General features: G+C 36.2%; 3 protein-coding genes and 1 long non-coding RNA gene across 4 annotated transcripts in view; 3 read left to right on the forward strand and 1 right to left on the reverse strand.

Annotated features, from left to right (window-relative positions):
- Positions 1 to 19,069, reverse strand: part of LOC309484852 — a 44,535-nt gene that overhangs the window by 9,577 nt on the left and 15,889 nt on the right. The gene's annotated exons all lie outside the window — the stretch shown is intronic.
- On the forward strand, positions 263 to 3,937 carry hoxb8b (homeobox B8b). Its single transcript, XM_082152341.1, has 2 exons — positions 263 to 2,661; positions 2,942 to 3,937. The coding sequence occupies exons 1-2, from the start codon at positions 2,244 to 2,246 to the stop codon at positions 3,259 to 3,261; spliced, it is 738 nt and encodes a 245-aa protein (XP_082008467.1). The 5' UTR covers positions 263 to 2,243; the 3' UTR covers positions 3,262 to 3,937.
- hoxb6b (homeobox B6b) lies at positions 10,230 to 12,360 on the forward strand. The gene is made up of 2 exons (XM_082151274.1): positions 10,230 to 11,489; positions 11,925 to 12,360. The coding sequence occupies exons 1-2, from the start codon at positions 11,069 to 11,071 to the stop codon at positions 12,176 to 12,178; spliced, it is 675 nt and encodes a 224-aa protein (XP_082007400.1). The 5' UTR covers positions 10,230 to 11,068; the 3' UTR covers positions 12,179 to 12,360.
- On the forward strand, positions 12,877 to 15,911 carry hoxb5b (homeobox B5b). The gene is made up of 2 exons (XM_082151269.1): positions 12,877 to 14,230; positions 14,658 to 15,911. The coding sequence occupies exons 1-2, from the start codon at positions 13,648 to 13,650 to the stop codon at positions 14,903 to 14,905; spliced, it is 831 nt and encodes a 276-aa protein (XP_082007395.1). The 5' UTR covers positions 12,877 to 13,647; the 3' UTR covers positions 14,906 to 15,911.

A 19,069-nucleotide genomic window follows, 5' to 3' on the forward strand; every position in this document is an offset into this window, starting at 1 on the left:
AGGCTAGCCTATATATCAGACATTCTAAATAAAAGAATTAGCTAAAGTTGAGCAGGTAAATTCTCCACTACATGTTTACCAAATCATCATTACAAAGGTTTGTATTTTTGTACAGGTTTGTATGTGGTCATAAATAAAAAAAGACACGTAAAGAGGGCAATCGTAACATCACACCCCGTCGACCACTATAGGATAAGCCTTACACTTAATATATTAATTTATCCAAAAAAAAAGTATTATTATTATTTCAGCCTAAGTCATAATTTAACAAAGTAAAAAAAAAAAAAAAACGAATTAAATGATTACGTCTATTTCTATGTGAATGTGATTTCCTTTATCGCACGTAAAAGCAAACTGCTTGCCGAAATCATCCGTGTAATTTCATCTCATTGCTGAATACTTTAGCTTTGCATCATCCTACTTTGGAGTTAGTTTGGAGAGATATTTTAAATTATTTGATTGATTTTTTTATTTTAAATCCTGTCTGGCACCTAAGCAATGAGTTCAGTTATGAACAGTTTCTTTATTCCTTTTTTAAATGCATTTGGCTTCAACGATGCACACCAGACTAGTTCGCATTTTAGAGCTATTCTGACGTATGAAAGACTAATAATAATGCAATATAATATTAAAAAACACTCATTAATAATTTACTTTTGCAAATGAATTTATTATTATTAAAGAATAAGATTAAATAATATTATTTTACAGATAAAAGCAGATAATAATAAGAATAATAATACGGGGTTGTTTTACAGCAAAATGCGAGTTAAATGCAGAAGCAGAGGTCTTGATACAGAAGAGGCCTACGCTTAATTTCGCGTGGCTTGATCTAATAGTGCATAAAATGAAGGCAGTAAAAATCTAATTAGTTGCTCCTCTGGTCGTAAAGTAGCCTAAGTGCGGAAAATGAAAGCAACTGTGGTATGAAAATATCGTGCAGCTGTTCAGCTCCGCGTTGTTTGCTTTCTCATTTTCTCCACATAATTACTCTATTCTCCTTTCCCTCTCATGGTGCAAACAGAAAGAGAGAGAGAAAGAAAACAATCAAAATAGCATACACTCAAAAACATTTTTAGTTTTTCGATAGTCCAAGAAAAAAATACAGTTAAAAGCAAACAATGTTATTAGTTGAATGTATTTGTGCGCATGGATTCGTTAAGATTATTCCGTTATCTCCCATTTTAGACCAACAGATTCTTTGTCATCCTTGAATGAATTCGAGTGAACTTACAATGTTCACCACACGGTGGCAGTGTTACTCTAAAACCAGACAGGATAACTCGCCTAAATTCCCAGTCTAACCTGAAGAGAGAGATCCTCACTCTTTACTCGTTTTACACAAAAAAAAATATTAACTTGACTTTTTTCCCTTTTTTTTTTAATACCGTTTATTCTCAAATATAGTAAATAAAAAGCTTATGAAACAATTACATAAATTCCCAAATATTAAAAGTAACCCCTCTCTCACTTTCTCTGAGATGCAAGCTTGATATAAACCTAAACAGCCTAAACATGGGTGGTCTTGTCTTCTCTTTGTTGACTAATAAAAATCCTTTCCACCTTGAAACTACTCTGCACTTCATGACGTTTCCTAAGTACGGAAGCAGCCTTATGTCAGTAGCCTATTGCATTAGACTTAATAATAGCCTTGATCTTAATCATCAAAACAAACATGAATGTAATTACAAATGTGGTAGCCTATATTTTTCATCATACGATGGACCTGAATAAATCTAGTTTTGTTATCCCACCGGAAACATTTCGTTTGTCGTGTGCATGTGCTCTGGCACTGAAATGGTTTACCAATAACAGTTCTACTCCGCCTTCCCCTTTACCTCCCCAAGAACTCCCTCTCTCCCCTTTTCATCTCCCCTTTTCAGTCTCTCCAGCTCTTCCTATCACAAGATCGCGCTTTGTCTGTTTGGAGATGGCGAGTCCATCCAATGATACAAGGAATCAATGACTGACGCTCATCTGAAATGCAACTCACTATCAAAGAAAGTAAAGAAGGAAAACTATTTATAGCTCTGGGACCGTTACTAAGGAGTCATGTGGGTGCAGCTACGGGTACATTTGTTTGCATGAATATTTACGACATTTTACGCATATAATTTCCACCTGGATGAATTCACTTTTCTTGTAATAATAGCCCTGCATTTGCTCCAAAACATTATTCATCTATAGACTGCTTGATCTCAATAGAGTTGTCAAAGTTGATCGGGGACTTGATCTTACAAGCAATGAGTTCTTACTTCGTCAATTCCCTCTTCACTAAATTTAAAGGAGGCGATTCTCTGCGCTCCAACTGCTATGATTGCTCAGGGTACGCGCCGGATCTCGGAAGCAGACCATCTGTGCTGTACGGTCACAACACAGGATCTGCGTTTCAGCACTCGGCTCAGTTCCCGGAATTCTACCACCACGGTACATCATCGTTCTCCCACGCATCTTACCAACAGAACCCGTGCGCAGTCGCTTACTCTGGAGATGCCACGGGAAACATCTTGGGCCAGGACACTTTACAGAGACAGTCGTTCTTCAGCGCTCCAGATGCGGATTTTACGCAATTTGGGGATTTAAAGGTCAACAGTATCAGGGATGATTTGGAAAGTGCAGAACCGTGCGCAGCGCAGCTCTTCCCATGGATGAGACCACAAGGTGAGATGAGCGAAGAGAAACACCTAGTCTGTTACAGTCCCACATAAAACACTGTAGACAATGGTAGGCCTACTTATTACCCCCAATTAAACACTTTATGGCACCTATAGATTAGTGAGGAATTAACACCCCTTAAGAAAATCCGGTTTGCTCCGCACACATTATTTAATGAAACTTTGAGAGTTTTAAGACTTTGTTGTTTTATTTCGTTTACAGAGATGGATATATGATCAATCAAACACTGTTTAGCCGGAAATAACGCTTCTTTTCCCCCAAATAGCTACCGGCCGGAGAAGGGGCAGGCAGACCTACAGCCGCTATCAGACGCTGGAACTGGAGAAAGAGTTTCTGTTCAACCCTTACCTGACCCGCAAGCGGCGCATCGAAGTGTCTCACGCACTGGCCCTCACCGAGAGGCAGGTCAAGATCTGGTTTCAGAACAGGCGCATGAAGTGGAAAAAAGAACACAACAAAGACAAGTTTCCCTGCAGCAAAACGGAGCAAGAGGAAATTGAGAGACAGGGGCAAGATGGGAGCCAGGTTTCAGAAAAACACACATCAGGAGAAGATGACTCGGAGACTTCCAGTAATTCTAAATAGGCTGTCGACTGTAAAAGAAAACCATCGCTGCAAATATAAGTTTGAGGTTCAAAATGACGTCTGGCGACAAGCAAAGGCTATCAAATACAAAGCCAATCATGTATTCCGTTCATTGAGGCATTTCTGTTTTCCAACAGTGATTATTTCCGCTTTTTATGGTTTGATGATGTATCAATCTCAGTTTTGTAAGGTTCCACTGGTGTTTGTCCTCGAGTAGATTACTCTTGAGGTTACTGCAGTGAGGGCATATGAGGAGAAGGATATGGTCTGCATGGCGTCTAGCATCTTCAAATCTTCCACAATCCAAGATATGTTCTCTTCAGTAACTTTGCTACAGCCTATAACATGGGTGAGGAATCAGCATTAGTGAGTGCATTACTGTATCTCTTACTGTAAGAAAATGCACTTTTTGTGATTGTTAATTACTGTTCAAAAAAGGATTATTAAAGTTTACAAATCTACAACCGAACTACCTAATATATGGGTCATTGCGTCAATCATTAATGTCAGTGTATCCATGCGTTATGCTTTCCCGAGAGGGGATGGTTCAGACGCACAATGTTATTCTTAAAATGCTGTGTAAATATTTCGTGGAAGCACTGTTCTATTGTATTTTCTATTGTCTTTAACTGGAAGTGGTTCCTGAAAGAAGCCACAATAAAATATGAGAAAAGAATCCCTTCGTCGCCTTTGTTCTTTTTCCTCTTCCACTGGATTGCCTATAATGAAAGGTTTTCTTTTTCTTCCTCAGAACACAAACACCCGAATTGTTGTCTCAATTATTGTCTCACTTCACTTCCCGAATAAACAAAAATAAAAGCCTCGATTGTACGAATAGCCATAATGGATTTAATAATTTGTAAATCAATCTCATAAAAATGAAATTAATTAAACTGTAAATCAATATAAAAAATAAAATAAAATTGTAAACCAATAATCGCATTACCCCTGTAAAAAAAAAGTTGCTGCCTTAAATTAAGTACAATCAACTTGGTTGTTTAAGTCATTTCAACTTAAATTAAACTGACTAAAAAATCTGTCGAATATTGTATAACATAAAAAGTTGAAAATTGCTTAACTTATTTTGATGAGTTAAGCAATGTAAAAACATATATTGTCATAACTTAGCCTTTTGATTCAAATTTTTTTTTTTACATGCAGATGTATTGCAGTAAACATGGGTGGCCAAAAGTTGTCTTGGTAAAAGGTTTCAAAGGTGTTTAAAGGACCTGGATCTGATGATATTTTAAAGTAACTAAAGGGTATGGTGAGTTACTATTAAAGCCATAACAATAAGAAAGCAATAATATTAATGAACAAATATAAGCCTGTATACTTTTTTCTTATTCATATATTACATATTGACAAGAAAGTGTCGACCACCGAAACCATTTGACCCCAAGCCAAAAGTTCAATATGAGCACTTGCAGGCAGTTTACAGGCTTTTATTACTCTGGTTGGATTCCCGAGCAGTCTGGTCTCAATCTCTGTCTCGTCCTTTATGAACAGCAAGTGCCAGATGCCTCTTAATTGTGCTATACCTTTCTTTCAGAGCTTTTGGCTGCCCTCAGTCTATAGGACATTCATTGCCTGAGATTAAATATTTGAAGATACTGAGCTCTTCTCTGTGTACACTCTGGTCTATTAATGTGGTGTGTAATTTACTCTGGTATAGTGTGATTTGAAAATTAAATATATATATTCCTTGAATGAGTTTAAAGAAATAGATCAACTAGTGGTTGTTTCCTTTTTATGTCGTCCAAAATGGACCTCAAAGTATTGTCATTATCATTGATCTATAATTTCAAACCAAAGATAAACTATGACAATGTAAAAATACAAAGTTGTAGAATTCTCTAAATTCTAATTAAAGTTAAAGTCGTATTTAAGCTGATAATATCACCTCAATATACAGAACAACAAGAACGGTTTGATGGCATTTTAATGCTTTTTTTCTCCTTAATTTTAATTCAAGAAATTAAAGGATTTTGGTCAAGTTAAACGGAATGTAAGCCTAAATGTTTTCAAATAATATTGTAGGCCTATTATATTGGTATGATCGTTTTACTGAAGAATAGATATTAAATATAAATTGACGAATTTCGATGTAGGATTATGTTTAGAGGTAGCCTGCACCAATTTCGTTATTTTGGCAAAATGTGATCTGCATTTGTATAAAAATGAGCCGGCCACTGAGAAGTGCACGACCAACCAGAATAATGTTGAATATTTTAGAAAAAAGAGACTATGGCCTATTAAATTGTCAAAGAGAAATCGAAATAATGGAAATATGAATGTTGCATGATATTCTTTTGCCAAAACAGCAAAAGTAAGGTAAAATGTAGGCCTGCATGTCATAAGGATTTGCATTATTTTAAAACAACAATGTATAGTAAACACAGGAACTGATTTGAAGTTTGCTGAGGACTAAACGGTATTGAGCTGTTCAAATACAGATATACTTTTTAACTTCCAAAGAACGATAAAACATCCAACTATAACCAGCCACTCAAATGGTTCTTAATATAAGGAAACCAATGCTGCAAGCCTGCCTTCTGTGTGTGTGTTGTGTGTGTGTGTGTCCACAAAATATGAAACCTAGTTTTGATGTTGACAAGGGTCTACAGTCGGGAACAAGAATAAATATAAATATTTTTTTAATGGTTTCAGTTGTATTAAATTGTATTTCGTTATTTTTTCTATGAGCAAGAAATGAAGACATCATGAAATCAAACATTTTAAAAGCCCGTATTTTTAAAGAAAGAGATTAAACGAATTTTGAGGCCTGGACAGAAGAAAATGTTATAATATAGAGGTGTTACAGATTGTTTATATATTTTATAAATGTACAATTATTAATTATATCAGATATTTTCTGAAGTTTTAATTATGAAAAGCTGCCTATTTTCACGTTTCTGAGAATATCAAGATCACAATCTAAAACAATCTCACGGGAGTAACTAAATCTATTTTTTCAGCTGTAATGTAATCCTATATTAATAAAAAACGAAATATATTATGCCACACTTCGTAAGGCCTTTCATCTAATCTCATGTGGGCACATATTATATTATCTGAATACTATTATTGACGAGAATACGTTTGAAGGAATATATAATGTAAAAAGACTTTTATTTGTGTGTAAATGTATTACACGTACATATATGTATTACATTGTCTACTCTTCTCAGAAAACGGTGGTATATAGGCTACATATATATTATACATCACCGTTTTCTGTGGGCTCAAATCCATAATGTGTGGCCTATTAGCAGAATCATGCATTAAAATGTCCTTTTAATAAATAGGCCTACATTTATAATAATTTTAAAATAAAACAGTTTAAAATAAGTTATTTAAACTATATGCCTACAGTTAACGAATTCAAGTAGGCCTACATTTAGAATCGTTTATAGGCCTACAAGAAAACCGTAATTTAATTATATTACATTAAATTCAATTCAATATAATTCTCAGTCTATGCCATCTGATTTTCTCTTTCTTAAGCTTAACTTCAATAGAAATGACTAAACTCAAAATATAACAGATGGAAACGCTTATATTATGAGGATGGAGGATTATTTTTTATTTTAAGTTTTAAGAATACAATAACGAAAAACACTGACATGCATATCGTTTGTTAAGCTAAATGAGTAAGAATTTGATTCTATATTTTATTTAGCAGGCTATAACACAAAAATGTAGCGTTCTATACAATTTCAAAAATATGCTTGTTGAGTTCATAAATTTAAACGAATATAGTGGATACACTGTATTACACGCTAAAATTTGAAATGAATATAATTCTGAATGTATACCTCGTATGTTGCTTTTTGGGCCTTTTTTGGACAGCACGCGCTGCTGATCCTCAAGAGCATTGCCTTCTCGAGGTATAACCTACAGACCATGCTCGGTCACTTTTGGGTTATACTGTTTTATGGCCCCAATAAATGTCGGAAATAAGTGTTTGTTCGTAGATACAGGAAGCAATTCTTTCCTCCACGCATGTTTAGTGCTGTAAAAAGCTTTCACGTTCCATTTGTCTATTCTTCTCTTAAAGTCACCTGACAAAAGAACGCACACTACTGAGAAAGAGGGAATGGTGCTCTTTAATTTTTAGTGTAATTGGTCCATTTTAGTTTTAGCCACAACTGGTCAAAGGAGCCTCTATTTCTATAGCCTAAATGGAAATCGTTTTTTCTCTTTACATTTCGTTACATTTTCGTTGCGTTTAGTTATAAACATTGCACAACCTTTGTGTAGCTGGTCTATGAACCATCTATAAAACCGAAATGCTAGTAGCCTAATAGACTTAATTCTTCATCTTCAAAAAAATAATGGATATAGCCAATATCTTTGGCTGTTAATGAAGTGAAGGCGTGCTTTTTTCTCTCTTTTAACGAATAAAGATGGCGGCGACCGAGTTGCTGCTGAAGCAAAGCAATAAACTCACAGCTGTTTATGAAAATTTACAACTTTGTGATAGAACTTTATGTGTGGTTCTGCCAGTGGATTGGCTGACAGGGGTCACGTGAGCAGCTCTCTGTGAACATGAACTTTTTATGATTTCCCAAGTGGCTATAATGCAGCATTCTTTTGGTCAGGGCGCAGTCAGTAGCACCTCTGTCCTTTATGTTTTTTACGTTTTGTTAAAGCAGACGGAAAGACAAATTCTCCTGAGCTGGGCGAATTGTGTGCGTTAATATGGATGGAAAGCTCGACGTCACGCTATTACGAAGCGTCTTTAGATTTTCACATCAGCTAAGAGTGCAAGGGTCAAAATTCACTGAGGACCTTAGTTTTTTCTTCTCTAATTTGTCAAGTTTTAGCTCTGTCGGTCTTACCCGTAGGCTACATCCAAAAAATACGACACGAGATCCTGGTTAACCGACGAATCTGCGAGATTGTTTTGGATCATTCCACTGAAGCGGTGATGAACGGGAAAAGAAAAGGTAGGACTGGACCTATAGGCTTCTGTACTCCACTTATTCCAGCGATGTCATGATGCAAAAACAAATTTCCTTACACAATATCATCTTCTTGAGCATGTCTTTTGTATAACAACACAAACAGATATAGATAAGTAGATAAGAACTAGTATGAACATGCAGTAAGACCTCAGGCATCGTAAGACGGTTTAAAACGATCGACATGATGCGTGTCGCAAATAGATCTATTTGTTTCAATGTTTTAAATGCTAACTTTTTTATTTGTCTAAAAATATATGCTTAGAAAGAAGTATTATTTGCAGAGTTACAAGATGGCCGCTGCATTCAAATGATTATTATGAGATTTACATTAACTTTGAGTTTACAAATCAGCATTAGGCTACTGAGTCCCATAATAACAATGAGGCAATGCCCCATAATAACAGTAATTGGCAAAGTCCTTTTGTGATTTATTTTTAAATTAAGGGCTATAAAGTTGGCTGTAAAAGTTGGATGTTTCAGCCATTGTAATTTCTGCTGTTTATAGCTTAATGTTTCACGGAATTTGCTCAAAACCCGTGACATCATCTCTCCATCATTCATTCATGTTTCTGAGGACATTTGTGAAGGATTATGTCTCAAAGCATCAACAGCTTTCTAATTGATGTTTTTTTTGTTGTTTCATGTTGTTGTTGTGGGACAACAATAATTTAGTTTATTTTTGTATGGGCTAGATAATTTTGTCATTCTGAATCTGAATAACCAAAATAGTGTTTGATTTTGAATTACAATCACAATCAAAAAAATTGTTCTGGTGTGTCCCTGAAGAAGCACACCTTTTCTCAGTTCTTGCTCTGTGATGTCATCTAGTGACGAGATGTGGTAACTGTGGTGAAATCCAGTGTCTGTGTTTGGGTCTTCTCTGCATGTGATCTGACTGACTCAAGACGTCTATTGTTGCCTATATGTTTAACCAAAGTGTGCCTACAATGAGCAACTAATCGACAAATGCAGTTTGGGAATGGTTTATGCATTGGGTCTAATTTTTAATGGTCGTTGCTACTCTTGCTCTACGATATTTTATATTTCTCTGCTCTTAGAAATTGACCTTGCACTGAAATTGTGTAACGTCCTCGTTAAAAATTCATTCTTTCTTTCTTTCTTTCTTTCTTTCTTTCTTTCTTTCTTTCTTTCTTTCTTTCTTTCTTTCTTTCTTTCTTTCTTTCTGTGAGTGGGTCAAGTTTGGCTACTAATAATACAATACTATATAATATTAAAAAAGAAAGTTTTGTATTCTGTCAGAGGGTGGTCATATCATTTACTTAATCAGACATCTAATTAATCTAATCTAATCTAACGACAAAAGAATCGCTGCAGTTTTAAGAATATACGAGAATATCCCATCCTCCTTCCAAGTGATAAACACAACGATAACGTCATCAAGTACTTACAGCAGCCTATCGATATTCAATAATACCTTTAAAGATCAATTTTTATTAATTTACAAAACAGAATAGTGATTAATGGTTAGCTTTTCTGAGAGGTTTCCTTTCGCATTAACTAAAGGCTTAAGCCACTTTATTATTTAAATATTACATTTCAAAGAATGTTTAACTTATTAATTTGTTTTTAATTAATTTGTATATGTCAAGGACACTATAGACATTACAGTATTAAAATAAAATGTAAACCGGTCCTGTAATTGTGTTATAGGCTATAACTCTGACGTTGTCTATTTTAAACACAAAGAACGACATGGGCTGGGTTGAATTTAAAATGGAAGTGTTAGGTATCCTATTTTTTAAATGTGGATTGTTGAGTTTGTATTTTCTTCTATTTTCCATTGATGCATGGTTTTTATTGATATAGGAATTTTGCTTGGTTGTATGTCCGCTGTGGTTACATAATGTATTGCTGAAGCAGGTTTTCATAAGTTCACTAAATATGTTGCACATCTGCATGGAGAAAATTACACAATATTTCGATATACAACGTGAAAGCCATTCTGTACAGTAAGATAGATAGATAGATAGATAGATAGATAGATAGATAGATAGATAGATAGATAGATAGATAGATAGATAGATAGATATTAATTAATTGTTTGGAAGGCCTATATTGAAAATGCGCCCAAGTTATAGTCTTTCTAAAACGAGCATAATCACTCTTCATAAATTAGCGTATTGAAGTCAAGTTGTGTCTGTGTCTTATCTGTGCTTTGTTTTGTTTTTATATCAAGAGGGCGCGCTGTATGTGTAAACAGCAATACGGTATTATTAGGCTAAAGAGGGTAAAGGTCAGTACAAGTTCGTGTTGGAGAGTGAGAGTCCGTCTGTACGTCTCTGAAATTCTCTCGTGCACCTGAATTAAGCCATGATGTCTGCATGATTTAAAAAATTGAGCATTGGACATTTTTTAATGAAGACAGTCGAAATTAAAATGACGTGCAGTTGCACACATATTTGAGGCGTGCTGAATATTTCGTTAAAATAGAAATAGAAAATGTGGCGGGGAAATGAATTATTAACCACATACTCCTATAAAGTAATTGTTTGTTGATATTATTGCATTTTAGATTTCTTTTTTCGTTCTTTTTTATGCGTTAAACGGAGAAAAACACTTGCGTCTGAGTGTTTTGATATGCCCTGGGGTTTCCATTCTGTGCAACAAGAGGGCCCCCACCACACGTTATCCTGTTGTCAGAAGTGCTCAGGATTGGTCAGGCACTGATCAGCTGGTCCGTTTCCCCGCGGTCTCAGATTGGCACCTCGCCACCCCCCTTCGGCTAAAACCAAATCTCAGATAAAGTAATGGCAAAAACCACTTGGACTATAAAACACAACAAATCATAACACTCGGACAATAACACTGGCCACCCCATGAGTTCCTATTTCGTCAACTCAACTTTTCCCGTGTCCCTACCCGGAGGACAGGAGTCTTTCTTGGGTCAGATACCGTTATATTCCTCTGGATATACAGATCCTTTAAGACATTATCCAAGCGCTACGTTCGGAGCTACCAATGTCCAGGACAAGGTTTACACCTCCTCGTATTACCAGCAAGCTGGGGGCGTTTTTGGACGAAGCGGATCCACCAGTGCTTGTGACTACACAACACCGAACATTTACCGAACCGCTGACCGCTCGTGCGCTATCGGAGGTCTGGAAGACTCGCTGGTCCTAACTCAGGACCAGCTCAAGACGGACTGCTCTGAACAGGCTACAGAGAGATATTTTAACAGTGAAGACAAACCGTGTACCCCGGTTTACCCGTGGATGCAGAGGATGAACTCGTGTAATGGTAAGAAACGTTTGCATGTCAGAGAATGCCACACTACTTTATAAGACTCTATGTCAACATATAAAAGAAGAGATACACAGCCTGCAATCTTTAGAGACAGGTATTGGCTACCCAGGTAAAATAAATTGCTGCATCCTGAATAGCCTATTGCGCATTTTAGTAACCATAAAGTATAAGCGCGCAAGTCTTCCAAATTGTATTAGGCTATCTATTTAGAGTAAGATGCACTCAACTGAACGACTTTTAATATAATTTCTTAACGTGTTGGGCTAGATAAAATGCAGATGTCAAATCTGATGTCGCTGCAGTAATAACAGTCTTCGTAATATTGATAATGGTAACGATTGTAACAGTGTTCTTTTATTGTTCACGTTGTCCTGTTGGTATGTTTACTGGATGTTGACCTAGCATGTCTTTCTTTCACCTTTTTGACAGGAATGCCTGGAAGCACTGGCCGCAGGGGTCGTCAAACCTACACTCGGTTTCAGACTCTTGAACTGGAAAAGGAGTTCCACTTTAACAGATATTTGACCAGAAGGAGAAGAATTGAAATTTCGCACGCTCTCTGTTTGACGGAACGTCAGATAAAGATATGGTTCCAAAACCGTAGAATGAAATGGAAAAAGGAGAATAAAGTGATGAACTCCGCAAAGGGCAGCGAAGAGGAGGATGGTGGAAAGGCGGGGTAAATGTTAAAAGCAGCGTATGACGAAGCCCTGGAAACATTGTACATAACATGTAGCCTGTAGTTTGAACTAATAAGTACTGGTCTGTCCAACAAGAAAAAAACTACCTAATAAGTTTTATGTTGCCCTAATAAGCTTCAAGAGAGACTTTCTTTTTTTCCATTAAAAAAACAAACAAAAAAACATGCTTCTAAATCACCTCTGTAAAGACGGTAAAAGATATGGGAGGTGCTTTTACCACTATTATATATTTTGCGGTATTTGGCCTGTCTAAACTAATAAGACAAATGTTTTCTCGCTGTTTGAATATTCTAATGCCTATAATTTGAAATAAATCATAATTTCATATTTCATAATTACATTGAATATGTGGTTCAATGTTGTGTGCTAGAAAAAGAAGAAAATGGGACATTTTGATGCTTAATTTATTGGGTCGTCACTTTTGTGTATGTGTATATGTGAATGCACTAAGAATAACACGTTATCATACATTGTTAGCAATGTCATTTTGTCAATAAAATGATTGTTTAACAATACTGTGGTTTATCCTTCTTTATTTGTATGGGCATCTTCTCAATGAGCCAGAGACATTTTATTATCAGCTTTATGCGTTGTTATAAAATATTTTATCTGATAGACATCTGCTAGGCCTATATATAGAGAGAGAGAGAGAGAATTTTTTTAATTATTGTTATTATTATTATTAGACTATATAGCCTATATATATTTTAATTTCCAACTCTTTACTGCCTCGTGAAGCTGTGCTGGTCAAACGGGCCAGTTTGAAATAGGAATATGGCCCATTTTTTATTTAATTAATTAATTTATTCATTTTTATTTTGTAGATCTAGGCTATGTCTTAGTTTGACTATCAAAAAATAAGATGACTAACCTATGTTAAGGAGCCAACTATGCGGTTTGGTAGCCTATGGAATCACTGACTAAAGTCGCTGAAACAGCCAAGATTGCTTTGAGAGTCTAAAACTAAAAAAAAAAGGAAAAGAAAAATAACGAGAAATATTCACACTTTGCCTTAATTTAGCTTACATCTATTTGTAAATACGACTTAGTGTTAGTGTTCCAATAGCAATAGTGTTACAAAATTATGCAGCAAAAAGGCTCTCCGAAATTGGCAGGTGTTTGGTTATGTTACAGTTCTTCCAGTAGGTGACGCCCTCCGCTAACGTGGGATGTGGCGCTCGACGGGGAGGCACCATTGAGTTGAACCTAACGATCATCATTTCGTCATCATTTGTAACCATAGAGCATGAATTACCTCTTGAAGTCATCAGAGAGAATTTACGACTGGTCAACAAAGGCACGTGATGCCCTAACGCTCTCCCATATTTGGCCGCATACATGGCAAAAACGAAGTACAGTGCATTGCTATAATTCATTATTACATCATAAATTGTGCGGCGCTGGATTTTAACGACCAAGATCTACAAATCAAGACATTTTAAAACATCCAAATGAGCTCTTATTTTCTAAACTCGTTCTCAGGGCGCTATCCAAATGGGTCTGACTATCAGTTACTAAATTATGGTACTAACGGCGCTATGAACGCTTCTTACAGGGACTCCACCAGCATGCATTCCGGGTCTTTCGGTTACAACTACAATGGAATAGACCTTAGTGTAAATCGTCCCAACAATGGCCATTTCGGGGAAGTTGGAGATAATTCTCGCTCTTTCCAAAATACGGGTCAGGAGACCCGGTACAGACAGTCGAGCTGCTCGCTCTCGTCTCCAAATCCCCTGTCTTGTGCCACCAGCGAGACTCTGGAACTGAAGGGTTCATCTCCTCCATCTGATCAGAGCACACCAACCGGCAACAGCAGACTCACCAACAGCAACAATCTCACCAGCAGCAATAGCACACATTTTGCGGACACAGACGAGACCAATGTCTCGTCCGAGACCGAGGAAGGAGCACAGACCACCAGCACCACACGTACGCAGAAGCAAGAATCTGTGGCGACCTCGACTACAACACCCAACGACGGTCAAACTCCACAGATATTCCCATGGATGAGGAAGCTGCACATTAACCATGGTATACACATCTCTTTTTTTATTTAGGCATTATAGAATGAACATTTTAAAGCCTTATTTGGATGATAACAGCTTATTAAAGAAGTTGAATAATACGTGGATTAAATGCATGTTTTTTTTATTCGTTTAGAACTAATGTTTGTCTTACAAAAAATAATAATCCTTTGACGAACCATTGATTTCACCTAAGCATAGGTTAAATAGAGAATAACCACTCTATCTGGGAGGTGACTGCATGTAAAATGATTGCATGTGTGCAGCAATAAAGCCATAAAATGCAATGGTAGGCTACTAAACTACACGTCGCCTTGAATATACTGTAATCACCCAGCAGTCCAACATCCAAAATGTAACGGACATTTAAGTCCATTTCCGTTTGATGGCTTGGTGATGTTTGCTTATTATCTCTTTGCCCTTGCTTATGCCAGATATGACTGGACCTGATGGGAAACGGGCTCGAACAGCTTACACTCGCTACCAGACGCTCGAGCTGGAGAAAGAGTTCCATTTCAATAGATATCTAACACGCAGGAGGAGAATAGAGATAGCTCACGCTCTCTGCCTCTCAGAGAGGCAAATCAAAATCTGGTTCCAAAATCGCAGGATGAAATGGAAGAAGGACAATAAACTGAAAAGCATGAGTCTGGCTACGGCGGGGAGCGCATTTCAAAATTGAGCAAATCACGTCACATTAATTGGAAAATTCGACTACTGTTACAGCGCTGCACCTTTCAGCTTGTTGGTATCACCTGACGACGTGTGATTTCCCCCGTGCAACTCAAAAATTGTCAGCTCTTGAATATTGTTATCACATATGCTAAACTAGTTACAATTGCCATAAAATGAGTGTGAATGTCAAGTGTGTCAAGTTTATACATTCGTGGAGGAAAGCATGTTCCATGTGAGCTATTCGTGCAACGTATTCTAGACCTGTTACAAGAATTATGTACAGTACAACTCGCACTACCTAACTATCTTGAGTGATAGTGTAAAAAAAGAAAAAGAAAAAGAAACTTTTGTTGTATCCTTGAACTTGTATTGAAACGTCATGTATTATTCACGCAACATGCTATATTCTTGTTATGTACCGGGCTTTTTGATTTCTCGTATAGATGATACCTGCATCGCGAGACAAATAATCTTTTCGCACTTACATTTGTGTACTTAGGCTGCAGCACAAGATTACTTTGGGCTCGTAAGATGTCCATGAAGAATGTCTTTATACAGTAGTGACCAATATGTTATTTGTAGTGCACAACGTGAGTTATGAACGTTCTGTGTTAAAAGTTGGAGAAAAAAAATGTTTTGTTATTGACATGTGGATGGTATCTCTGCCATTTTTTTTGTATTTGTGTCTGAACTGAAATGAGTTGATCCAAAAAGAAAAATAAAGTTTTCTCTCAGTCATACATGAAAGTCTCTTTTTGTTTAGGCCTGTTTGGTTAGTGATCCCAACGTTGGACAATTCATTACATGATGGGACACTAGTTCTTATTTCACCCACCAGTTCATCTACACTTTAAATATTTAAATTTTCACTTAAATGAAATCACCATTGTGCATGTATAGGCTAAAATAAATTAAGCCATGGGTGTTACTGTTTGTGTGTTCTGTTGCATATAGTCCATTCAGTTTTTGCTGCGCTCTGCGAGCAAACTATGGATATCGGTAAAGAATATGGCTTATAAAATGGCAATACTCAAACTCAGCACTTACGTGTCACAGCACAACAACTCAACCCATTAACTTATTATTGATATTCTAACCATCTGCATTATTTGGTTGGAAACACAAATCCACCTGACTAATTTCTTCTGAAGTCCAGTCCATAACACCAATATGTAGCTCTAAAAAAGTCACGTGAGGTCCATAAAGTTAGTTTTATGGTTTTAGGGGGGTTGACAATGTGCTACATAATTCACATTCTTGAATGTAACTGACTGTTTAACTGCTTCAGCGGGATTCTAAAGGTTGTGGGCAGCATGCGGAGTCTTCTCAAACTGGACAGTCCTTATATCCCATGCTGACTATAGGCTGTCAACAATGATTTTCATAATATTTCGGCTGGATGTGAAACGATAAGATGTCTTCTCTGTAGTTCTCAAGTAAGTCTCTTTCTTGGCTACAGATGTTCATTCTTTTAATTAATTGTTTTTAAAGGATCACGGATTTTAGCCAATTTACAATTTAGTTTGAAGCTTTATAAATGTCAGAGAATGCAGACTTGTTTGGTTTACATATTATTTTAATGATAAAATACATTTGTAAAACACGGTGGATTTTGACTCGGTCAAAAAAAAAGTCATTAACCTTAAATGTGTGGCTGAATGCATAAGTTGTTCAAATTTGTATTTGCGAAGCTGTTTAATTTGCGTGGATAATTTAATATATTTGATCCTTATATTTTCAGTAATACTTGAAGAAATAAATCAAAACATTCTTTCACTTTTACAACATTTAAAAAATCTTTTTCACAACAGATGTCCAAAAAATTTGGAATAGTGACATTTTATCATGGCTACACATACAGAGAAAGTTCACATGGTAGCCTACATTTTTTGTTGGTATTCTATTCAATGGTAAATTGTGTGATTAATCAGGATAAAAAGATCAATCTGAAAAAAAAAAAGTGTTTTTGTTTTACCCTCTTTTGTGTATTGCACATTATTTTTTGTCTGGACTTTTGAAATAGGTGCAATATTTTGGAGGTGAGGTTTGAAGCGTTTGTGTGTGTGTGTGTGTGTGTGTGTGTGTGTGTGTGTGTGTGTGTGTGTGTGTGTGTGTGTGTGTGTGTGTGTGTGTTTAAAGATACTAGGATGGGATGTAAAGATGTAACTATTTTCTCGTGATAGAAACGGTTCTTCGATTCATAACTATTAAAGTCCCATTTTACCCCTATAATGTGTTTTGCATATTGATAGGGGTAATCTGGGCGCTGTTCTCATCAATTATTCATTGGGAAGGGATCACTCCGAGGTCAGGAGACAAGAGTGGCACACATGCCTTATACGAGAGAAGCACAAGGTCCATGCCAAACTGACTAGATGGTAATCCTTCGCAGTTTTGGAATACATTTTCACTCAGTTCGGTCTAATTCTCTTAAAGGCATTTTTGTACTGAAACGAAATTGTTGAGAGGGACAGACTTTGTGTGAGAGTTGTACGAGCAAGTAAATTGTAGGCCTATCCTAGTCGACGCAACGCTAAACAGATTAAATTATTTTTGAAAGTTCTGTTATTATGAATTTAGTTCTGCTTGATTCATAAATAAAAGCAATGTCTCTGAACGTTAATTTTGTTGCTATTTAGATTGATGTAATGTTGCTTCATCACCAGCAGGGCCCGCCTCACACCGAGCTCCTGATCGGTTTTTACTCATTCTGCATAGCGGGACATTCTGATGCTTTCATTTTTTTCTTCTTCATGAAAACAAAATTAGGCTAGTATGTTTAGGGATAAAAAAAAATACCGTAAACTGCGAAAATGGAAAGCTTTTTCAATGTGGCAGCTTCAATTTTTCTTCTGTTGGTTTTTGGTGTGGGACCCAGGTCTAAACAATTATTGTTAAAATAGCTCATTAAATAAACCACGAGGAAGGGTGTAATCATAAAGCAATGGGTTCCTAGTGAGAAAAAAATCGCTTTCTGTTGGAAATATTAAATGTGGAAATTTCCAAATATCATAGCTAGCCTATAGAATATAAAAGAAAAAAAGAAGAAGAAGAAAACATACTGTGCGTGGCATGGTGAAGGATCAGAGTTCATGTTGAGGTCACTCATCCAGCTTATGTTCTGTGATGGCACCATTCTCAGCTTTTGTGGCAATAGCAAAAAATTTAAATAAAATTGAGAGCAGTGACTAATATAAAACTCAGATAAATTCTTGTAGGCTATGATGTATTTGAAGGTATGCTATTTTTTTCCGAAATAATTTAAATAACTTTATAAATAACCATACTGCTATTTGTCTAGTCATTTAAAACACATATTTTATATGTGTATTTATAAAAGTTGCATTAAATTAAAATAAGAATTCTTGGGGAATATTTAATCAGCGTTCTGTTTGTACTCGGTAGTGCGATAACACGTTCAGGAAAGCACTAATCGAAAGTGTGCAGCAGCAGGATTGCCTAATGAAGTTGATAAACGATATTTCGCTTAAGGTTATCTTGAATTTTTCATCTTTAATCGATCGTTATGCGCCCAAAAGGTTCTGCGATGTCTTCAATGAAGCTGTTGGAAGGCTAGTCCTGCAGAGACACACGAAATGAAAGTCCGAGAGAAAAAAGCCATATGTTTAATACGTAAAATTGTACAAATGGATATACAATGTGAATTGTACTGGAGGCAAAGAAAATGTAGAGACATCGAGAAACAAGATGGGGACCACCGTTTGTGCAAAAGAGTGAGGCACATAGTAAGTTTACTTATCTCTTTATGATATGAGGATTTCATCCAACTAAGCAATGAATCAGATTTCAGTCTTGCTTTATTTTTTACAAGCTGGTATATTAATATAGCCTACCTAAGATAGTATATTTGATTAGTATAGGATTAGAAATATTGAGGTATAAGGGAAAGTAAATAGCAATAACTAAAAATAACTAGCCTAATGCACATGATATAATGGGTGCAAATCTGAAAGTTATCTGTGCTCAAATGTTGTTGTTGTTGTTGTTTTCAACAAATTCACAATAAGGGGTAACATTTGGCCTGGCAGAAAAGTTTAACAAATGCCGATGATGTCTGTCATCTATATATACCCTGTAGATCCGAATTTGTGTGAATAGAAAGTCGCAAATTCGTGTCTTGGGGAATATGTAGTTGACATAAACACGACGC

This window comes from Leuciscus leuciscus (genome assembly GCF_965113295.1).
Source record: "Leuciscus leuciscus genome assembly, chromosome: 21".
NCBI lineage: Eukaryota > Metazoa > Chordata > Actinopteri > Cypriniformes > Leuciscidae > Leuciscus > Leuciscus leuciscus.

What these genes read in the sequence shown, in the direction of transcription:
- hoxb8b (XM_082152341.1), top strand. Translation starts at nt 2,244, where the DNA reads ATGAGTTCTTACTTCGTCAATTCCCTCTTCACTAAATTTAAAGGAGGC. An exon ending in CCCATGGATGAGACCACAAG is followed by an intron (nt 2,662 to 2,941) that starts GTGAGATGAGCG and finishes TCCCCCAAATAG; the next exon opens with CTACCGGCCGGAGAAGGGGC.
- hoxb6b (XM_082151274.1), top strand. Translation starts at nt 11,069, where the DNA reads ATGAGTTCCTATTTCGTCAACTCAACTTTTCCCGTGTCCCTACCCGGA. An exon ending in GAGGATGAACTCGTGTAATG is followed by an intron (nt 11,490 to 11,924) that starts GTAAGAAACGTT and finishes CCTTTTTGACAG; the next exon opens with GAATGCCTGGAAGCACTGGC.
- hoxb5b (XM_082151269.1), top strand. Translation starts at nt 13,648, where the DNA reads ATGAGCTCTTATTTTCTAAACTCGTTCTCAGGGCGCTATCCAAATGGG. An exon ending in GAAGCTGCACATTAACCATG is followed by an intron (nt 14,231 to 14,657) that starts GTATACACATCT and finishes TGCTTATGCCAG; the next exon opens with ATATGACTGGACCTGATGGG.